This window comes from Myotis yumanensis, unplaced genomic scaffold (assembly GCF_028538775.1).
Source record: "Myotis yumanensis isolate MYYU_CA2020_CCGP unplaced genomic scaffold, mMyoYum1.0.hap1 SCAF_13, whole genome shotgun sequence".
Classification (NCBI taxonomy): domain Eukaryota; kingdom Metazoa; phylum Chordata; class Mammalia; order Chiroptera; family Vespertilionidae; genus Myotis; species Myotis yumanensis.
In genome coordinates this window covers 7,724,242-7,742,146 of record NW_027223764.1, presented here as the reverse complement: position 1 = coordinate 7,742,146, position 17,905 = coordinate 7,724,242, and the positions used below count along the sequence as shown (strand labels likewise).

Here is a 17,905-nt window from a genome sequence, read left to right as displayed (position 1 = left end):
TTGTGTGAGGGCTGTCGCATCCAGGGAGGGTGAGGGACGATCTCTAAACTCCCAGAGGCAGGGTTCTGTTGCCCAGAAGTAAGCGACTGGGGTGGGAGCAGCGCCCAGCGCGGAAGGTGGTGGGCTGGGAGGCCTGCCTGGAGGAGGGGGCAGGGAGGAGCTTGGAGAGGAGATGTGCGAGGGGGTCGGGGGCTGAACGCTGGGACACCGGGGCCCACCTCCCGTTTCGGAGCCCCTCCCGAGTCGCTCACCTGGGAGGCCCGGAGCCTCCTGCACTCGCGTGGCCTCGGCCCCGCCTCCAGGCCTTTGTGCGCTCACCCGCCAGGGAGGGGGGAGGGGGAGCGTGACGGCCGGGCTCTTCAGCCAGCTCCTCCCTCCCCCACCCCCGCCCTCACCCTCCCGCAGCCCCACATCGGTGCCAGGGAGGCGGGTGAGCTGAGTGAATGTGGGGGCGCTTGCCGCTGCGTCCCGCTCAGTAGCCCCACAAATGCCTGGTCTCCAAAGCGGACCTCCTTCCCGGCCTCCCCCAGCCAGGCTCCCCGGGTTTTGGAGTTGCGGGGGAGGGGCGCGCGAAGGGATCCAGGTCAAACCGCCTTCCAGTGATGCGACCACCGGGCAGACCACTGGGCGGCCTGGCCTGCGTTGGGGCTGGAGGGCCTGGTGCGAGGAAGAGGGTCTCCCTCCCTGTGCTCGGTGGGGCCCCAAGTCCGCACCCGGTGGGTAACTGGCCGGGCAGGAAGCAGCCTGGGCAGGAGAGGGGGCCCATCCTGGCGGCCTTCAAATACAGGTGTTTCCCTTGGGCTCCGCCCCCCGCCCCCGCCTTTGGTCTGTTGGCAAAGGTGGGTGTCCAGGTTGCCTGGACAGGCAGCAGGGAGTAGGGGCAATGCACCAAAATGGGGGGCCGCAGTCCCGCTAACCGGCCTGGTCTTGTGGGCACTGGGGCGGGGGACCTGAGCCTTCATTGCGTTGGATTGACAAGAGGCCCGCTGGCGACTCCGAGGGGATGCGTGGCCTTCAGCCTGCTGGCCCTGGCCGTTCCCTAGGAGCAGGCAGTGGAGGCCTGGTCCAACACTCGTGTGCTTGTCTCTCTACTGCACTTCCCAGCCTCCCCAACCCACAGGACCCAGCAGCTTCTGGAGCCAACTCTGGAGGACTGGAGGGCCACCCAGACACCGAGCAGCAGCCAGTGTGGTGTGTCCCCTAGGACGCCAGAGGCCCAGGCGCCGGCGCCTGACCTTGGGCCATTTTTTCAACAGCCTTTTCGTTTGCCTGCCACGGAGTTGCCTGTGGCCACGCTGGTTTATCTGCCTTCTCTGCGCTTGGAGGGAAAGGGGCTAGAGACCTCAATGGAGCCTTCCTTCCCAGCAAGCAGAGGGGCCCCTCCTGTTGGAGCGAAAGTTAATGAAGCTGGCCACACCTAAGGACGCATCTGAAAAAATTACCTCCACCTGAGATGGGGAGGGGGAGGTCGGTAGTGATGGATCTAAAATTCCATTTACACATTCAGAATCGGGGGGGGGGAAAGTCTGGGCCACGAGAAATCCAGAGCTTTGCTTTATTAGAATCTGTGAAGACAGAGTTTGCAGATACAACCTTGTCGAGTCGTGAGTTGCCACAAAGTTCTGTGAAGCTTGAACAAGACCCATTTGAGAATCGAGTTCCTTATTCCAAGCAGACGAGAGGTATAGCATTACGGCCAACAACCTTTATACTAGTCATCCGGCTAAGCCATTTCCCGGCATACGTATGCGGCTTAATCACAGCTATTTTGTCTCTACAATGTGAAGTTCGATCGCCGACTAATATTGCATTTTGACTCCTGGGTATATTGGTGCATGCGATTCTGGGCCACCCTGGTAGTTAACCAGACCTGGACGCTAAAAGCTAAACTTGATCTAAATATCATTCTAGGGGGAGGGCAGGCTCTGTGAACTGGACGCATCTTGGCCACCGCTACGCGCACACGCTTGCAGGGCTCCTCCTCCTCCTCCCACTCTTGTCTGTCTGTCACTTGTCTGCCCTTGAGCACAGATGAACGCCTGCTGTGTGCGGAAAGGGCAGGTACAAAGGAAACCCTTTGACCATTCTGCTTCCAGGAAAAGTGAACATCGGATAACACGCCAGGGACAGCTGAGTGATGTGTCAAGACAACAGGCCTTGCAGCAACTTCCTAAGGTTAGAAAACGTGTCCGAGTGTCCTTGCCCACCCAGTCTGCTTACTCACAAATATTTCCACGGGGGAAAGGGGAGCAGGGGTGGATTTGGGGGATGCCTTCTAAGGAGTTCCCACTCTTGGGACTGCATCTCTGGGGCCAGAAGCAAGTCCAGTAAAAGGACCACTCCTTCTCCACCCTCTATTTGCCCACACTTCCCGTTTCAACCGGCTGATAGTAAGAAAAATAGACAAGGAGACGTCCTTAATGCAAGGCGGGAAAGGCCTTCCTTAGCCAGAAAGAGGGGGACTTGGCCATGTCAGCCACCCTGACACCTGATCCAGTGGAAGAGCTGGATCTGCTCCCACCGGAGGCCTCCTTTGACCCTGGCGACCTGAGCACCTCACGCCCGTGGACCCCACTTGGCCCCCAGAGGGACTGCTCCGTCCCACCAGGAGAGCGGGGCAACCTGCAGGGCCGCAGAGAGTTTCCTGCAGAGCCCCTGCTTACAGAACCCAGCGTTCAGCTCGGAGACCGGACAGGAGAACCTACACATCATTATGCTCCCTTAACTGTAAACTGTGACCCTTGGGGAAGGACGCGTGTGTAGACGAGTCTGATGAAGCTGCTGACCAGGACGCCCATCTGCTCTGCGTATTCGGACCCCAGGCACCTCTGTCTGTTGCTCGGTCTTGCGTACACAGTCCATAGGGTAGTATCGGTACAAACTGAGGAGCGGTCAGCGCAGGGAAGAAAGGAAACCAGGGGAAGTTAAAGGCAGCGATGTCATCAACAAAATGCAAAAAGCATTTTCCTTTTTTTTTTTTAAACAAAAAAAAGCACATTGTAGAAATAAAGAATCTGTACAATATTCTGATACTGTCTGTACATAAAATTATATTACTTATAACGAAGTTGAAAGGTCCTGTGTGTAGAGGATGGCTGGTCACACCGGAGACCCGGAGCAGGTGCTGGGGAAGCAGAGCAGGCAGCGGGGACACCGGCAGCACCTCTGCCGGACCAGCGCGGCCCGTGGTGGTTGCGTGACGAGCACCCCCTAGTCGTGGTCCGTGGTGTTGCGCGCTCTACTAGGGAATTCTGCGGCAGGAGAGGTGAGGAGGGAGACATGTTAAAATGACACGAAAATGCTCGTTCACATCTGTGTATCGGCTGAGGATGGGTGTGAGAATCCAACGCGCATGGAAGTGGGTTCGCTCAGCCTCCCTCCGTGCGTTACGCATGCTCCCAGGGATTTAACACTGGAGCGGGCTCCAGCGGGCGGGAGAGGCGGCGCTGAACAGATCGGGTGGGCTGTGATCAGACCCGAGGTTCTTTCTCAACCGGTCCCGGAAGGTTGGAGAAGACTGTCTGCGAGGCGGGAAGGAAGGAGAGAGCGCAGGCCCCACCGCTGGTTCCTCAGCAGCCCCTTTCGTAGGCGCCCTCTTCCTCCCCAGGCCCTCCTGTGAGGGTCCAAAGTGCCTCCTCAAGCCGGGTGGGGCCCCAGCCCCACTCCCCCGAGGGGAAGTGTGGGACGGCTGCTCTTCCTGCAAACCTGTCCCGAGGGGAGCCCAGACCGACGGGAAGGCCGGGCGGCAGCTCTGGTCTGCGTGTCAGCTTCCGGCAAGATCCTAGTGAGGAGCCCTCACGCACAGCTAAACCACAGTCCCCGCAGCGTCTACTGAAATCGCAGCCCTGGTCGCCTCACCAAGACGGGACTTCAGTGCATAAAAGGGATAGGATCCAGGAAACTGTTTTTTCTTTTTCCTTTACGTCTAGCTGGTGCACAGTATTATACCAGTCGTAACAGTCCCAGGTGTACACGGTAGCAATTGGACATTTCCAGGAACCTGCGTTTAACCAGCGCCCTCATGCAGGAGACACACAGAGCGGCTTTGGAGAACACCCGGCTTGGCCCATCCAGCGTAGACCTACGGATTCCTTTTGGACGGACTTTGAAACTAATGACTTCAATCAAACATTTCTAACCCTTTGAAAATGTAGGAATAAATGGCCAAACCCTTTAGGGGGAGGAGTGTGAGCTGGGAGGACGGAGTTCATTTGAAATATGCATGTTTTCAAGACGAGGAGCTGTTCCGGACTCCTGGGCAACCTCATTTCCTCGCCCGGACGTCCTGGAATCACTGATGAATTCGGAAGTGGGGACTTGGCCTTCTGATGCTAGAAGTGACACAGCGTAGGGGACGTGCCGGGAGCTCTTTAACGTTCGTTTCCATCGCAGCGAGTTTCTACCTGCTGAAAGCTGAGGTGTCAGCTCTCCCCCTCACACCAGTCCCCGGGGATCAGCCCAGCCACAGTGATTCTCCACGGAACCAATTTGGAATTTAAACGTGAACCTAAAATAGCGCCCAGTGTAGGCAGTCTTCTCCCACCCGTGAAACGCGCTCCAGCTTCCCACTGAATCTCTACTCTCAAGCGCATGACCAGGAAAAGCAACGAACTGCAGATGGGGGGGGGGGGGGGGGGGGGCACTCTACAGCAACTGCCGCCCAAAAAAGGCGAAAGGAAAAGCCTCAGGAAGATGGAGAATCTCGTCCTGCTCAGCGCTCGCCTTTCAGATCCAGAAGGACAGCCACAGAGCATCCTGGGTTCTGCTCGACGGAGGGGTGTTGAGAGAGAGCTGAGGGTTAGGAGTAGCCTTTAGGTGCAGAGATGTCCCGGCTCCCTCGCCGGGTGGGTGTTCCGCCACGGGGGCCCATGCAACCAGCTGCTCTCCCTTGGGTTTCTTACCCCCAAACCTCACTCTGAATTTCCCGACGCCGGTGCGCCCTCAGAAACCCCTCCGTGCTTCTGGCCCTGGTATTTCCAGCTCTAGTCTCATCCGCCCTGCTGCAGCTCGGGTGCGACGTGTCAAGGGTCAAGGGCAGGGAAAGGACAGTCAGGGTTGAGGTTGGCAGATGCAGGTGGGCTGAGTCCGAGGGGACAGGCCGCCGGGAGGGCCCGTCAGTAATTCAAGAAGTCGATCCCCACCTTGACGCTCTTCGAGGTGGCGACGTCGATGGCCATGGCCTTGATCTCGGTGTCCCCGAACTGCATGAGGGTCTGGATCTCCCTCCGGGCGGGCGCGGTGCCGCCGGTGCCCGTGAGGTCCAGGCGGAGCGTGCCGCACTTGCGCACCCCAGGGTCGGTGATGAAGCTCACGTTGTCGTGCTCGGAGCTGTACACGTTGATGACGATGACAAGCTGGGAGGGCTTGGCAGGCGTGTAGCTGCGCTTGACCAGCTCGCCCAGCGCCACGGACTGGTCGGCAGCGATGAACTTGTCGAAGACGTCGGTGCACCAGCGGGTGCCGTCCTTCACCAGCAGCTTCTCGGGCGGGTGCTTGCCCTCCACGTAGCGGTTGAGCACGCCCACCCCGTAGGTGAGCGGGGACCGGCGCACCTTGATGACGGCGGGGTCCAGGCCGAAGAGCACGGCGCCCTTGAGGATGGTGAGGCCCACGTCCTGGGGGATGATGATGCGGCACTTGTCCCCGAAGGCGGCCTGGACCGCCTGCTGCAGGAGGGGCGCCTCCGCGAAGCCGCCCACCAGGAAGAGGAACTTGACCGTGGACACCTCGGGCTTCTGGAACAGGTCCCCTGCAAGGGGAGAGGGAAGGACACCGTCCCGTCACCAGAGCCAGCAGCACGGGGACGGGGTGGCCTGAGCATGGGGGGCGTGGACACAGCACGGGGACAGGGTGGCCTGAGCATGGGGACGGGGTGGCCTGAGCATGGGGGGCGTGGACACAGCACGGGGACAGGGTGGCCTGAGCACGGGGACGGGGTGGCCTGAGCATGGGGGGCGTGGACACAGCCACCTGGAGGACAGGCTCGGTGTGAACAGAATTTGTGGAGAGCTGGTCCTTTAGAGAGAGGGGGTTTGCACACCACTATGCTCGGAGCATCAGCCAAAGCTGCTGCTAAGTAGACACCATTTTAGCAGAGATGGTGATGGTGTAAAGTAGTCATGTGCGAAGCCTAAAGGCGACTCCTAACCCTAACAAACCTGTGGCCCTGCTAAGGAAGGCAAGGCAGGCGCTTATCATGTTACTCTGTGGGCCCTGGCTGGTGCCGCTCAGCTGGGAGTTGTCCCAGGCCCCGAAAGGCTGCTCCTTTGATTCCTGGTCAGGGCACCTGCCCGGGTTGTAGGCTCGATCCCCGGTAGGGGGCCTGCAGGAGGCAACGGATTGATGTCTTGCATTGATGTTCCTCTCTCCCTCTCCCTTTCCCTCTTTCTAAAAAGCAATAAAAATATTAAATAAATAAACAAACAAACATTATTCTTTGGTTTTCGTAGGGGTTGTGATTTGGTAGGTGGGGGGTAGGGAGTGGGGGGGGGGGGGCTTAGATACTGAAAAGGGTCCCCGGTGAGTCTCCCGTGTGGCCCTGGGGGAGGCCAGGAGGCAGCAGAGAGCAGCACGGCCAGCCGCCGCCTCCCCTCCTGGGGACCTTTCTCTGACTCACACTCAGTGACTTCTCCCAGCCAGGACTGTGGTTCCTGATCTTTCCACAGAAAGCCAAGACCACATTGCCCAGGGCCCGTGGCTGGAGGTCATTCTCCACACAGCCCCCAGCTCACTGTCTGGGGAGCCAAAGGGAAAGGAGGGTGAGGACGGTGCTCGGCTGTTTCCAGTCCCCGAGGGCCTGTGGCTGCCAACCTGACTTCACATGCCTGGTCGGTGATTCTGGAAAAGTCAGTCCCGTTCGCAGCTCTGCTCGGGCCGCCGAGCCCCGGCTGATACTCACGCAAATGCTCGATGATGCTGTCGATGGTTGGCTTGAAAAGGGCGTTCATGGCATCGGGGCTCATCCTCAGCATCCCCTGGGAGGACCACTTCACAAAATCCACGCTGTGGGGTGTGTCACAGAAAGGGACAGTGGTGAGCAGACAAACTACACCCACAGGGCAGACACAGCCCTGGCAGCACAGCTGTCAGCTCCAAGCAGCGGGGCAGGGGGTGGGGGGTTAGGTCCTTGGAAATACCCTCCCCTGCCAGGCCTGAGCCCCTGGACGCTCCAAGCTAAGACTCAGCCTCTTCTGTTTCTCTCTGCCTCCACGTGGCCACCCTTCCCCGGGGAAGTGGGAGCCGATGTCAAGTGCGAAGGACAAGGAGGTAAAGGGATTGCATCGCTCTCGTTTGGATGACCGCACTTCGATGCAACAATCGTTGGATGCGAGTCCATTAGCGGCTCGCCGTGCTGCTACCTAAGGCTACCTGTGTGCTCGGTGCAGGCACCTGTCCCAGGACAGGGAGAGGCCTAGTCCTGCCGGTGCCCCTCACTGTCCCTGTCGAAGGGGCAGCAGCAGGAGCACTGGACAGGGAGACAGGCTGCTGGGCTCCAGTAGCCACGGGACCTCAGGTAAGCATTTTCTCTGAGCCCCGGCTTTTCGTCTGCAAATCAAGGCGAATACCATTTGCCTTACCTCCCTCACTGGGGTTATTTTGAAAATCAAGTTAAAAACCACGTCTGGGAAAACACTCTGGAAACTTCCTAGCGTGAAAGGAACGCCAGGGACTGCGGAGTGCAGTGCGCACCTGCCTGCTCTCAAGGTCAAAGGGGCTGAGCTAACGGTGGCTCCGTCCCTGCAGCATAGCACCGCCAGCTCCTCCAGCAGCACATTCTAGATGCCGCCCTGTCTCACGGACCAGGAACCCTTCCCAGGGCCTGGGCCGAAGGACAGCGTGTATGGTGTGGGGTGACCCACGGGCTGGCCGCAGCCAGTCTCCGCAGCGAGGGAGGCCCCGGAACTGTGCGGACAGGACATGGGAGACAACCAGATGCAGGTGCCTTCTGCAGAGGCCAGGGCAGAGAGAACGGCAGCCTGGGAGGGTCTGGCGAGGACCCTGCTCCCAGGGCACAGCAGCCTGGAGTCAAGTCCGCTTCGTTTCCCCTGAAAGGAGCTGGGGCGTCTCAGAGAAGCAGCCGATCGCTGGTGTGGTGGGGAACGTACAAGGTGAGTCAGGGGCACCTCACTGACACAGGCGGAGACCGTTAGAGACCACAAAGGGCCCGGCCAGCGCGGCTCCGTGGTTGAGCGTTGACCTATGAGGTCACAGTTCGATTCCTGTTCCAGGCACATGCCCAGGTTGTGGGCTCAATCCCCAGTGTGGGGCGTGCAGGAGGCCACCGGTCAATGATTCTCTCTCATCAATGCTGTTTCTATCTCTCTCTACTTTTCCCTTCTTCTCTGAAATCAATAAAAACATTAAAAAGGAGAAGGAAATAAACCGCAAAGGCCGAGGCAACGGGACTCAGGAGCCAACCTGAAGGGGCTCCCACCGGCCAGGATGGGACAATTGGAGCGTCACTGAGGATGGAACCGCCACGGTAAACATGCATGAGATGTGCTAAGTCCATGCGTTCTTCATGGCACTCTCCCCGGTGCCCCGCGAAGGGGAACAATCATTTGGAGGATGCTATGAAATCAATAGCTCTTTACACAGAGATTGTACAAATGGAAAGAGAGAACCCAGCAGTAGCCCTGTCTTCCTCCTGAACTATGAGTGAGGGCAGCCAAGCCATGAGGAGCTTCTCTCAGCTCCACTACCGGATGCCCCGGGCGAAAGGCAAGTCCAACTCACTTGCTCTTCCGCAAGGCGTGCTCCACGCTGTGCCCTCGGAACTTCTTGTAGTAATCGATGAAGGAGAAGGGCAGGGTGATGTTCAGCGGGTTGGTGCGGTCCGGGGCGGCCGCCCTTTTGCGGGACTCGAATGCAATCATCAAGTCCACCCAGGCGGCGGGACGCTTGATTTTGAATTGCTCGATGAAGTCCTCTCCGAATATCTTACACAGGAGCTTTTCAAATTCGTAATCGACTCCTAAGGATCCATAGGGTCCCCCTGCGCCAAGAACGAAACGGAGTCACCGTGTTAGAAACGGGGAGAACGGGGCCCCGACTCTGAGGCCACCCTGCTCTTCTCCCAAACACACAATGGAGCACAGCTAGGACCTCGCTGGGGTTCTTCTCACTCCTCATGGGGAAGCTTTCCTCCAGACACCACTCGGCAGTAACCTGTTTGCAGTCAGTCACACTTTAAATAAAAGCAATACACTTCAGTCACTAGGAGTATCACGGTTTCCTCCTCCCCCGCAGACACCCAGGACAGGATCGGGAGCAGGCAGGCCTCGCTTCGTCCCTGGGTCTACTCACTCATCACCACCTCCCTGGCAGGGGTCCTGGGCCCTCCCAGAAGGCTTAGCCATAGCCCCGAGCCACACGTGTCTTCGGGCTGCTGTCACATCCTTCCATAACTTCCAGGAGCCACTTTCTCGGCCAGGCTCTGAGACAGGCTCCCTGGATGCCAAAACCCCAGGGATGGAGGTTTGTGTTTTAAAGGACATGGAGCTGCGCTTTTGCTCTCCAATGTTCAATAAGCCTCGGAGCCGCCCGGCCGGCGTGGCTCAGTGGTTGAGCATCGACCTCTGAACCAGGAGGTTACGGTTCGATTCCCGGTCAGGGCCCATGCCCAGGTTGCAGGCTTGATCCCCAGTGTGGGGCGTGCAGGAGGCAGCCTATCAATGATTCTCTCTCATCATTAGTGTTTCTATCTCTCTCCCCCTCTCCTTTCTCTCTAAAATCAATTAAAAAATACATTTTTTTTAAAGAAAGAAATTATGAAAACTTATCTTTAAAAAAAAAAAGCCTCAGTGCCTTCTCCTGCCGACTGTCCCACGTGCTGGCGGCACCGAGACAATGACAAGCTGAGAGAAGTCGGAAAGGAGTGGCCCGGCTCAGGTAGGAGAACATCCGCCGTGCAGCGCTCACCTGTGGCTTTATACAGCTCCTTAAGGTGTCCCTCTGGTAACCGTATCTGATGGACGGTCAGGTCTACGGTGCCACCGCCACTGTCCACAACCACATACTTGTCACCTGGCAAAAAAAAACACACCAGCCATCCTTCACCTAGACCGCTTGTCAACCCGTCCTGAAACGGGCTGGTGGGCGATGACGGGTACCCCACCCTTCTCATTAGTGCAATGGGTTTGCTAGTTAGTGGTGCAGCGGGTTATTCATGACTAGAGAGAAGGCAATGATGTCTGCTAGGAGCGACGGTTAGCATGGACGATCCAGAGCCCAGATGCGTGGATCTTTAAAACTACAGCATTCGTGCCACACGCTGCTGCATACCTGGCACGGCCCAGCGGACAACTTCCTGCCAAGTGAATAGCGCCAGCAAGTGGCCGGCTGTTTAACTGAGGACTTGTCCATCCTAGAACCAGTGAGTCCCAGTCCCTACCTTTCCTCTGAAGAGTCTGGATGGCTTTAACACATGCAAAACCACAGCTCCACAAAGAGCTCTCCCTGGGGGAGTAGTCTTTAAAACCGAGTGATTTTGAACATTCTCCAAAAGTGCAAAAGGGACAAGTAGGAATGCAGTTTTGCCAGCAGCAGCAGCAACACACACACACACACACACACACACACACACGCACACGCACACATATACACACACAATCCAGCAAAGGCAAAGGACATTCAAGGACGCTACCTTCCTCCAGCTCGGACCAGATCTCGCCTATGACATTCTCCACCAAAAAGGTCCGGCTCTGCCGATTGCGCCGTACGTGTTCCTTAGCTAGTGGCCGACAGAAAGAAAATGATGGCGGGTGAGAAAGCAGGACAGAGCGGCTGTCATCTGCAGTCAGTGGAGGCAGCAGCGTGAGCAGGTTAGGGACAGAACACTCGGTGAACCGTGACCAAACAATTACAGGAATGCCACCCGGGAATTCCAAAATAGTTCTCCCAGGACGAGCAGCTATCGCCCCGGCCTTCACCACCCCACCGGTGGGGCAGTCTCAGCCTGGGCCCTGCTGGAAAGCTCACCTGGATGAGCCCATCCTCCAGTGACTTTCGGGGGGATGGGTTAATAAAATCGACCAATTTCCTGGCTTTGCAATTCCAGGGTGGCAGCTGTCTGCCAAGCAGCCGTCAGTGCACTTGGTTAAACAATTTCACACCAAGGAATCCTGATACAAGGAGAGTGGGGTGCTGATCAGGATCCTGGATAAACTGGATGCGAGTCCTAATCTGGATCCTGGATCAATTGTATAGGAGCCATTTCCTGACCTTGTTGAAGCCAATAGCCTCTTTGGCCACAAGGTGGCGCATCTGAAACTGGCAAAGCCAGGCACCAGTTTCCTAGGCCTGCAGGACAACCTGGCGGTGACACCATGCGTGGGGATTTCGCCTCCCACTGGCCTCCCCACAGCGCTGTGAGGTGGACAGGGCATAAATCATGGCCCTACGTTAAGGTGAGGAAACCAGGTCAGGGAGGTTAGGAGACCAGTTCCCATACTGTCTTGCAGCCCCACATTAACCCTCCATCCAGGGACCCTCATGCCTTTGAGATTTAACAGTTTACAGTGAAGTCTGAAAAAGCAGACTACAAATGTGAAGAACCAGGAAAGGTGCTGTGAGAGGGTACCTGGGAGGCAGCCGGGGTGATAGCTGCTCGTACCTGTACATATTGACCGCGGCCTTGCTGCTCAGCCACGGTGAGAATTTGGGCAACTCAACCCCCCACCCCGGGCCTCAGTTTCCTCGTCCATAAAGTGGGTATAATAATACACGGCCTAAGTTCCTCACAAGCAGAGCAGGGACTGGCTTTCTGATTTTTCCTAAGCAGCCAGTGTGACACCAGCTCACAGTAGGTGACAATGAAGGTGAGCACCAAGTCTGAGACCCGGTGCCCACCAAACCATCACTACCACACGCCATGGAGAGCGAGCACCTATTTTACAGATCAAGGCTCTGCCCACAGCTCTGCTGCTGTGCATTCTTTAGTCCCTGGGCGGGTGTTGCAGACTTTGGATCTGTCTGCAGCTGTTTATCCAACAAAGGACCCTTGACCCTCTAGCCTCTCAGCAAGGAGCAGTGTTTGCAAAACAACATCTCTGGGGGTTGGGATGGCAAGCACTGGGCCAGCTCCGAGTTCCTCGGGCCCTGCTTTATGGTGGAGAGACTGTCCCGGTGAAAGAGTCCCTGCAGGCTGGTGTGGCTCAGTGGTTGGGCTTCATCAGGTGCACAGAAAAGTTGCTGGTTCGATTCCTGGTCTAATTCCTGGTTGGGCACAAGCCCAGGTTGAGAGCTCAATCCCCACTAGGGAGCATGCAGGAGGCAGCCAATGGATGTTTCACACTCACATCAATGGTTCTCTCCCTTCCTATCTCTCTAAAAAGCAGTGGTTCTCAACCTTCCTAATGCCACGACCCTTTAATACAGTTCCTCATGTAGTGGTGACCCCCAATTTCATTGTTACGAATCGAACATAATTAAAGCATAGTGATTAATCACAAAAACAATATGTAATTATATATGTGTTTTCCGATGGTCTTAGGCGACCCCTGTGAAAGGGTCGTTCGACCCCCAAAGGGGTCGCGACCCACAGGTTGAGAACCGCTGCTAAAAAGCCATTTTAAAAATCTTTTTTTTGTTAATTCTCACCCAAGGATATTTTTCCATTGATTTTTAGAGAAAGTGGAAGGAAGCAGGAGAGACAGAGAAAAAGAGAACCATCAATGTGAGAGAGACACATTGGTTGGCTGCCTTCCACACGGCCCAGACCAGGGCCAGGGATCGAACCTGCAACGGAGGTAAAAGCCCTTGACTGAAATCGAACCCGAGACCCTTCAGTCCTGGGGCCGACACTCTATCCACTAAGCCAAACCGGCAGGGCAATAAAAAAATATTTTATAAATAAAAGGAGTTCCTGTAGGCCTAGGAGGGACCTCCACACGCAGGCCTCTCTTCTGTTCCCAGCACCGGCTCCAGATGAATTTCTATTGCAGATCTTTAGTGGGCATTTGGTTTCCTAAAACAACCTGGATGACTAATGAAATGGCATTCATAAAAAACAGCCAAGCGAAGCTAATGAGACATGTTCTGAGCTCTCAAAAAATGTATCCTATTTTTCAGGCAAATTAAGCCCATTTTGTGAAAAATGTGCCCTTTACGGCGCTCATTAAATCCTCCTGGTGTAAAATAAAATACCCACAGCAAACCCTGCAGTGCGGGGGGCAGAGTGCTGGCTCCGTACTCCCCCACGGGGTCCTCCGGCTCCACCTGAAGGAGCCCCCAGCAGGGGCAGCGGGGGGGGGGGGGGGGTGTCTTGGGCACCCCGCCCTCCGGGTATTCCTGCCAGGCCTCCAACAGCACCGTCCTCCTGGGAGAGAGTTCCCAACTGCAGCCCGAGGCTGAGACAGAGACCGAGACCTGCCTCCTGCCCCTTGGAGGGGCGCTGGCCAACCACTTGGGGATTTAAAAACCCTACAGACCCTCTGAGCACATGGGACCACAGCCAAGTCCACAGGCACAGGACACAGGACGGGCCAGGGGGGAGACGGGACGCGTGCAAGGAGAGGAAGCCAGGCTGAGCTCCCGGGGAAAAGCATTCCAAACAGCTTTCCCCTCAGGTTAGGGGAAATGGTGGGAAGAGCGGCGCTAGAATTAGCTAATTCTCCTGGATTTCTTTTTATGAACAACTAAGGGAGAACCAGCAAGTGAGAGGAGAAGCCCAGTCCCTCCTGGTCTTTTCCATTAAAACAGTGAAGGTGGAGATTTACATAAGTTTGTCATTCCATGTGTTTTAAACAGCGCAGCTGACCTGGTCCACAGCAAGGCTGCCTTCGGCCTGTGCTGGGGCCCAGCACTGCTAGACAAGGGCAGGTTACGCCCTGGATTTAAAGGGAAGCCTGCTCCCCACATTCCGGGTGACTCAGATCCGAGGTGCCCACATCGGGGCCTGGCGGGCAGGGGCAGCAGCTCGGGGACAAGTGAACTTTGTGCCACTGTTGGTGGCTGAGGCTCACAGATGCCCCAGTCCTGGGTGAAAGTGCAGGGCATGGGCCCTGGCGCAGCGATCCCACGAAGAGGAACGGGAGAGGCCCATGGAGACGGCCTCGGTTGGGCCTCGGGGTGGGGACCACGGAAAACTTGGGACAAGGGCTCTAGGGGGAGCAGCCTGCAGCAGCCCTGGCTAATGCCACCCCTCCCCTCCTGGGCCTGGCCTTCCAGGGGGGTTATGGGTGGGTTTTGCCCTCAGGGCCCTCCCCCGGGGACAGAGCTCAGAGCTGTGCGCCCCAGCACGCTGATTAGCTCCCAAACTCACCCACAGAGGTGGCTTTGACCCTGACCTAAGGTGTCTGCGAACTCTGTGGCCCTGAACAGACCCACAGAACGCTGGACGGACACCTGGGAAAACAGTTCTGGGGACCAAGAGAGGGGCCGACTTGCACCCAGGAAAATACGAAAGAGAAAAGGCTCCTTAGGGTCCCCCCGAAGCTCCCGAGTGTCCCTAGGCAGGTGACTCTCCCACAGCTAAGTGAACATCCGTGGGTCAGGAAGCGTCAGTCCTTTCCGTCTGCAGTTTAAACTCTCTCCAGGTTTATGGCCAAGACACATAATGAGCTCATCACACACGAAGCAGCTCCAATGAGTGAGTCAGCAATAAGTCAACAGTCTTAATGGAAGAATTAATAACAGGCAAATGGGATTAGATTGAGAATCAGTTAACAGACCAGAAAGATTAAGAGCTTAGTAAAATGCAAGGCCAAGGACTGCTCTCAGGGCCCCCTCGAGTTTTTGGAGAGCAGCGCCCTCCCCCCCGCCAAGGCACATGGGTGGGTGACGAACCAGGGTACCCACTGCCAGGTGTGCCGAGGCCCCTAGGAGGGGCCAGGGGGGGCGGGGGGCTGAGCACAGGGTGTTTAACGCCAGCCTCTCTGGCGGCATCTTGATTCTTCGTTACAGCACCGAGTGCATGTACATAGTAGCGGCCCAGAGACATGCAGGCGGGAGGGGAGAGCAGGGAGGGGGAGAGAGAGAGCAGAGGTACCCTGTGCAAACCCAGCTCCTACTGTGTCTCTGGAGCTGTACCCATTGACCACGGCCTTGCTGCTCAGCTCGATCATCTGGTGCAGACGCAGCTTCCGGCAGTAGATGGAGGCGGCCTCCGGCTCCAGGGCGATGATGAGCTGCTCCGCGTTCTCGGGGGAGGCCAGGCCCGCCTGGAAGACAGAAGCAGAGGCTGGGACCGGGGCTCCCTGGGGGGCTGCTCCCAGGACACCCCCACCTGGGGCTGACACCCCCAGGAAGGGTCACTCGGGCCCTGCTGGTTTGAGGAATTCCCCCCATAGGCCTCTGCAGAGCTTAAGATTGGGGGTGATCAGGTGCTGGGTCCTGAGCGGGGTCCCCGAACACGACAGTGGACTAAGGAAATGTACAAGCATCCTTGGGAAACGCCAGACCCTCTGGGCCCCGGAGCCTCTTGCATCTGGGGCTTAAGTAGCCCAGAACTGAGACGCATGGGGGGAAAGTCCCCGGAACTTGGAAACTGTTACGGGGGGACGGCAGGTGGTCTGGTTTTGGCTGTAACAGGCCAAACAGTCTGATCGAGTCAGAGCAAGCCCCGCTCTCTGGTGGCCCAGGAAGCAAACGGCCCATCGCCGGACCTCGCTAGGCAACATGGGGTTTTGCTGGATGGGAGTCGGACAGGAGGGCTCCAGGGCTCCGGGAGAGAGCCCCTCCTGGAATCCCGCACAGCGCCCCCTTCTGGAGGGTGGGTGGGGAGGCAGCTGCCGCTCCCTCATTAAAAGCCGCTAGCTATCCCTTTCACCGCAGAAATGCTCTGCTCTGTGACATCTGGCTTGTTCCAGGCACGTGCCTCCGGGAGGCTCTGGGATCACCCTCTGAGGGGAGATGGGAAAGGGGCTGGCGTGGCCCCTAACAGGTCCCGGCCCGCCTCGCTTGTCCGTTGAAGCTGTTCAGGCCTGGGGGTTTCCTGCCTTCTATGTTTGTTGTCTTTGGTCCCGTTTCCTAGGGAACCTCAGATGCCGCACCCACTTGGTAAAAGGCCCCAGTTCCACACCCAGCTCATAAGGCCTCATCCTGGAGGCCGGGGAGGTCTGCCTGGCGTCACACGTGCACAATGGCCTCTCACCAGGAGGGGCCTCTCACCAGGAGGAGCCGCTCACAGTCGCCGGCGGAAGGGGTTTAGCAGGTGCAATAACTGGGCGGGTTGGGAGGCCAGGTTATAAGGGAAAAACGGAAAGGACTTCAGGATGCCGTCCCACTCCTTCACTCTGTACGGGAAGAAACCAGGGCTCGGAGAAGCAGGGTGGCCTGTCCTGGGTTCCTGGGAGGTGGGCCTCAGTCTCTTCAGCTCCAAGGTACCCGACCCGTAAGCGGCCGAGCGGCCCCGGCCCAGATCTCGCGCCTTGCAGACCAGCTCTTTCCTGGGTGCTCTGCTCTTCTGGTCTGAGGGAGTCCAGCTGCTGGGTGGGGCCCAAGCCTTCAGGAGGACTTGAACCAAACTCCCTGGTGCCTCTAATGCTCCCCTCAACTGGCTTAAAAGTACAGCCTCTACCCATTTACTCCGGGACAGTACCCGATGACACACTGCCTATACTTGCCTATACCGTACCCCAAACCAACCAATTAATTCTGTCCTCTTGAGATACCATCAGCGGCAGGTGCCTGGGCATCTCCACTTTGCCAATCCCGAAGGCCTCCCAGCAGCGGGAAAACCTCAGGTGAGAGAGGGCCGGGCGGTGCCTGGGAGACCGGGACAGAGTGACACACTCCTTTGTTCCAACCAGCCCCCATGCTCCACCTCGCGCTCCCAGTGGCAACGAGGGGCTGCGCCCCCACCAGCTGCTCCCACGGTGGCCAGTGGAAAGCTGAGGGACAGGCAAGAGGAAGCAGCTGGTGCGGGCAGATTCCACCTCCCAGGAGGGGTCCCAGGGCTGCCCTGGACTCCAGGAAAAGGAGGAAACAGGGGATCCGCCAGGCTCAAAACCCAGCCGTCTCTCTCTCTGGGCGGGAGGGTCTGGGGCCCCAAGTGTGAGCTTTGTTTCTGCATAAACACGTGCAGTCTTCTCAGCAGAGGCCCTCCAGCCCGGCGCTGTCCGGAGACCCTGTCCGGAGGCGGGGGGTCTATTTGCCTGGGACCAGGCCAGGGTCACCCGAAGCAGAAGAGCGCTCACTCTGCCTTTGCAAGTCCTGCCTCCGGAGCTGGGATCTCATGGCTGTGCATGTCTGGCCTCTCCTCCAAGAGGGTATGTCCTCCAAGGGCAGCAGCCACGTCTCCTTGCCCCACTGCACACAGGAAGGGCTCAGAGGGTGGCTGCTACATGAATGAGTCACGCATCCCTCCGGCCAGAATCAAGTTCTGCAATTTCCTGGCGCTCATCTCCGCAAGCCCGAATGAGACAAGCATTCTGCCTGTGTGACCAAGGACTCTACAAACAGACTGTTTCAACTAAGAGCATGCGACCCCATTTGTCTCCTCCACGAATCTGGGGCGGCAGGAGCACCATCCGAGCAGCTCCTTGGAGTGCTGCTTCATGGTCCCCTGCTCCCGGGGGGGAGGAGCAGCAGGTGGTAACTCCAGGGAGGCCAGGGCGTGGGCGTCCACGCTGACTACAGGGCTCCCCCTCCCTGGCCCTGCTGTCAGCTGGAAAAATCCGCCGGGGACTGTGTTTACAGCTGAGAAAAATGGCCAGACGGCCGGCGAGCGCCCCGCTGGCTGGGCGTCAAGTTGCACGGGCCCAGCTGCACCGTCCTGGGCGTCATGGGGTGGTTCTTTTTGTGTGTTTTTCCTGATGTGGCTATTTGTCACTGCCATTTGTTCAGAAAGGGAGGCAAATGTAAGCTGCAACTCTGTGCTAGATGATGAAATCATCTGTAGGGAAACATTTATTTAACAGGCTCTGGAACCTCCTAGAGTGACACGTTTTAGGCAAAATGCCTC

General features: G+C 57.5%; 1 protein-coding gene across 6 annotated transcripts in view; it reads right to left on the bottom strand.

Annotated features, from left to right (window-relative positions):
• Positions 1 to 1,541: 1,541 nt before the first annotated feature.
• Positions 1,542 to 17,905, bottom strand: part of HSPA12A (heat shock protein family A (Hsp70) member 12A) — a 110,955-nt gene continuing 94,591 nt past the window's right edge. For 5 of the 6 annotated variants that reach the window (XM_070432189.1, XM_070432187.1, XM_070432191.1 and 2 more), the window contains 6 exons: positions 14,990 to 15,161; positions 10,646 to 10,732; positions 9,922 to 10,026; positions 8,737 to 8,995; positions 6,899 to 7,002; positions 1,542 to 5,749 (listed from right to left, as the gene is read on the bottom strand). In XM_070432189.1, coding sequence (XP_070288290.1) covers positions 5,115 to 5,749; positions 6,899 to 7,002; positions 8,737 to 8,995; positions 9,922 to 10,026; positions 10,646 to 10,732; positions 14,990 to 15,161 — 1,362 coding nt within the window. In that variant the 3' untranslated portion in view covers positions 1,542 to 5,114. The remainder of the gene's footprint in view (positions 5,750 to 6,898; positions 7,003 to 8,736; positions 8,996 to 9,921; positions 10,027 to 10,645; positions 10,733 to 14,989; positions 15,162 to 17,905) is intronic. The other variant, XM_070432193.1, reaches the window with a different exon arrangement.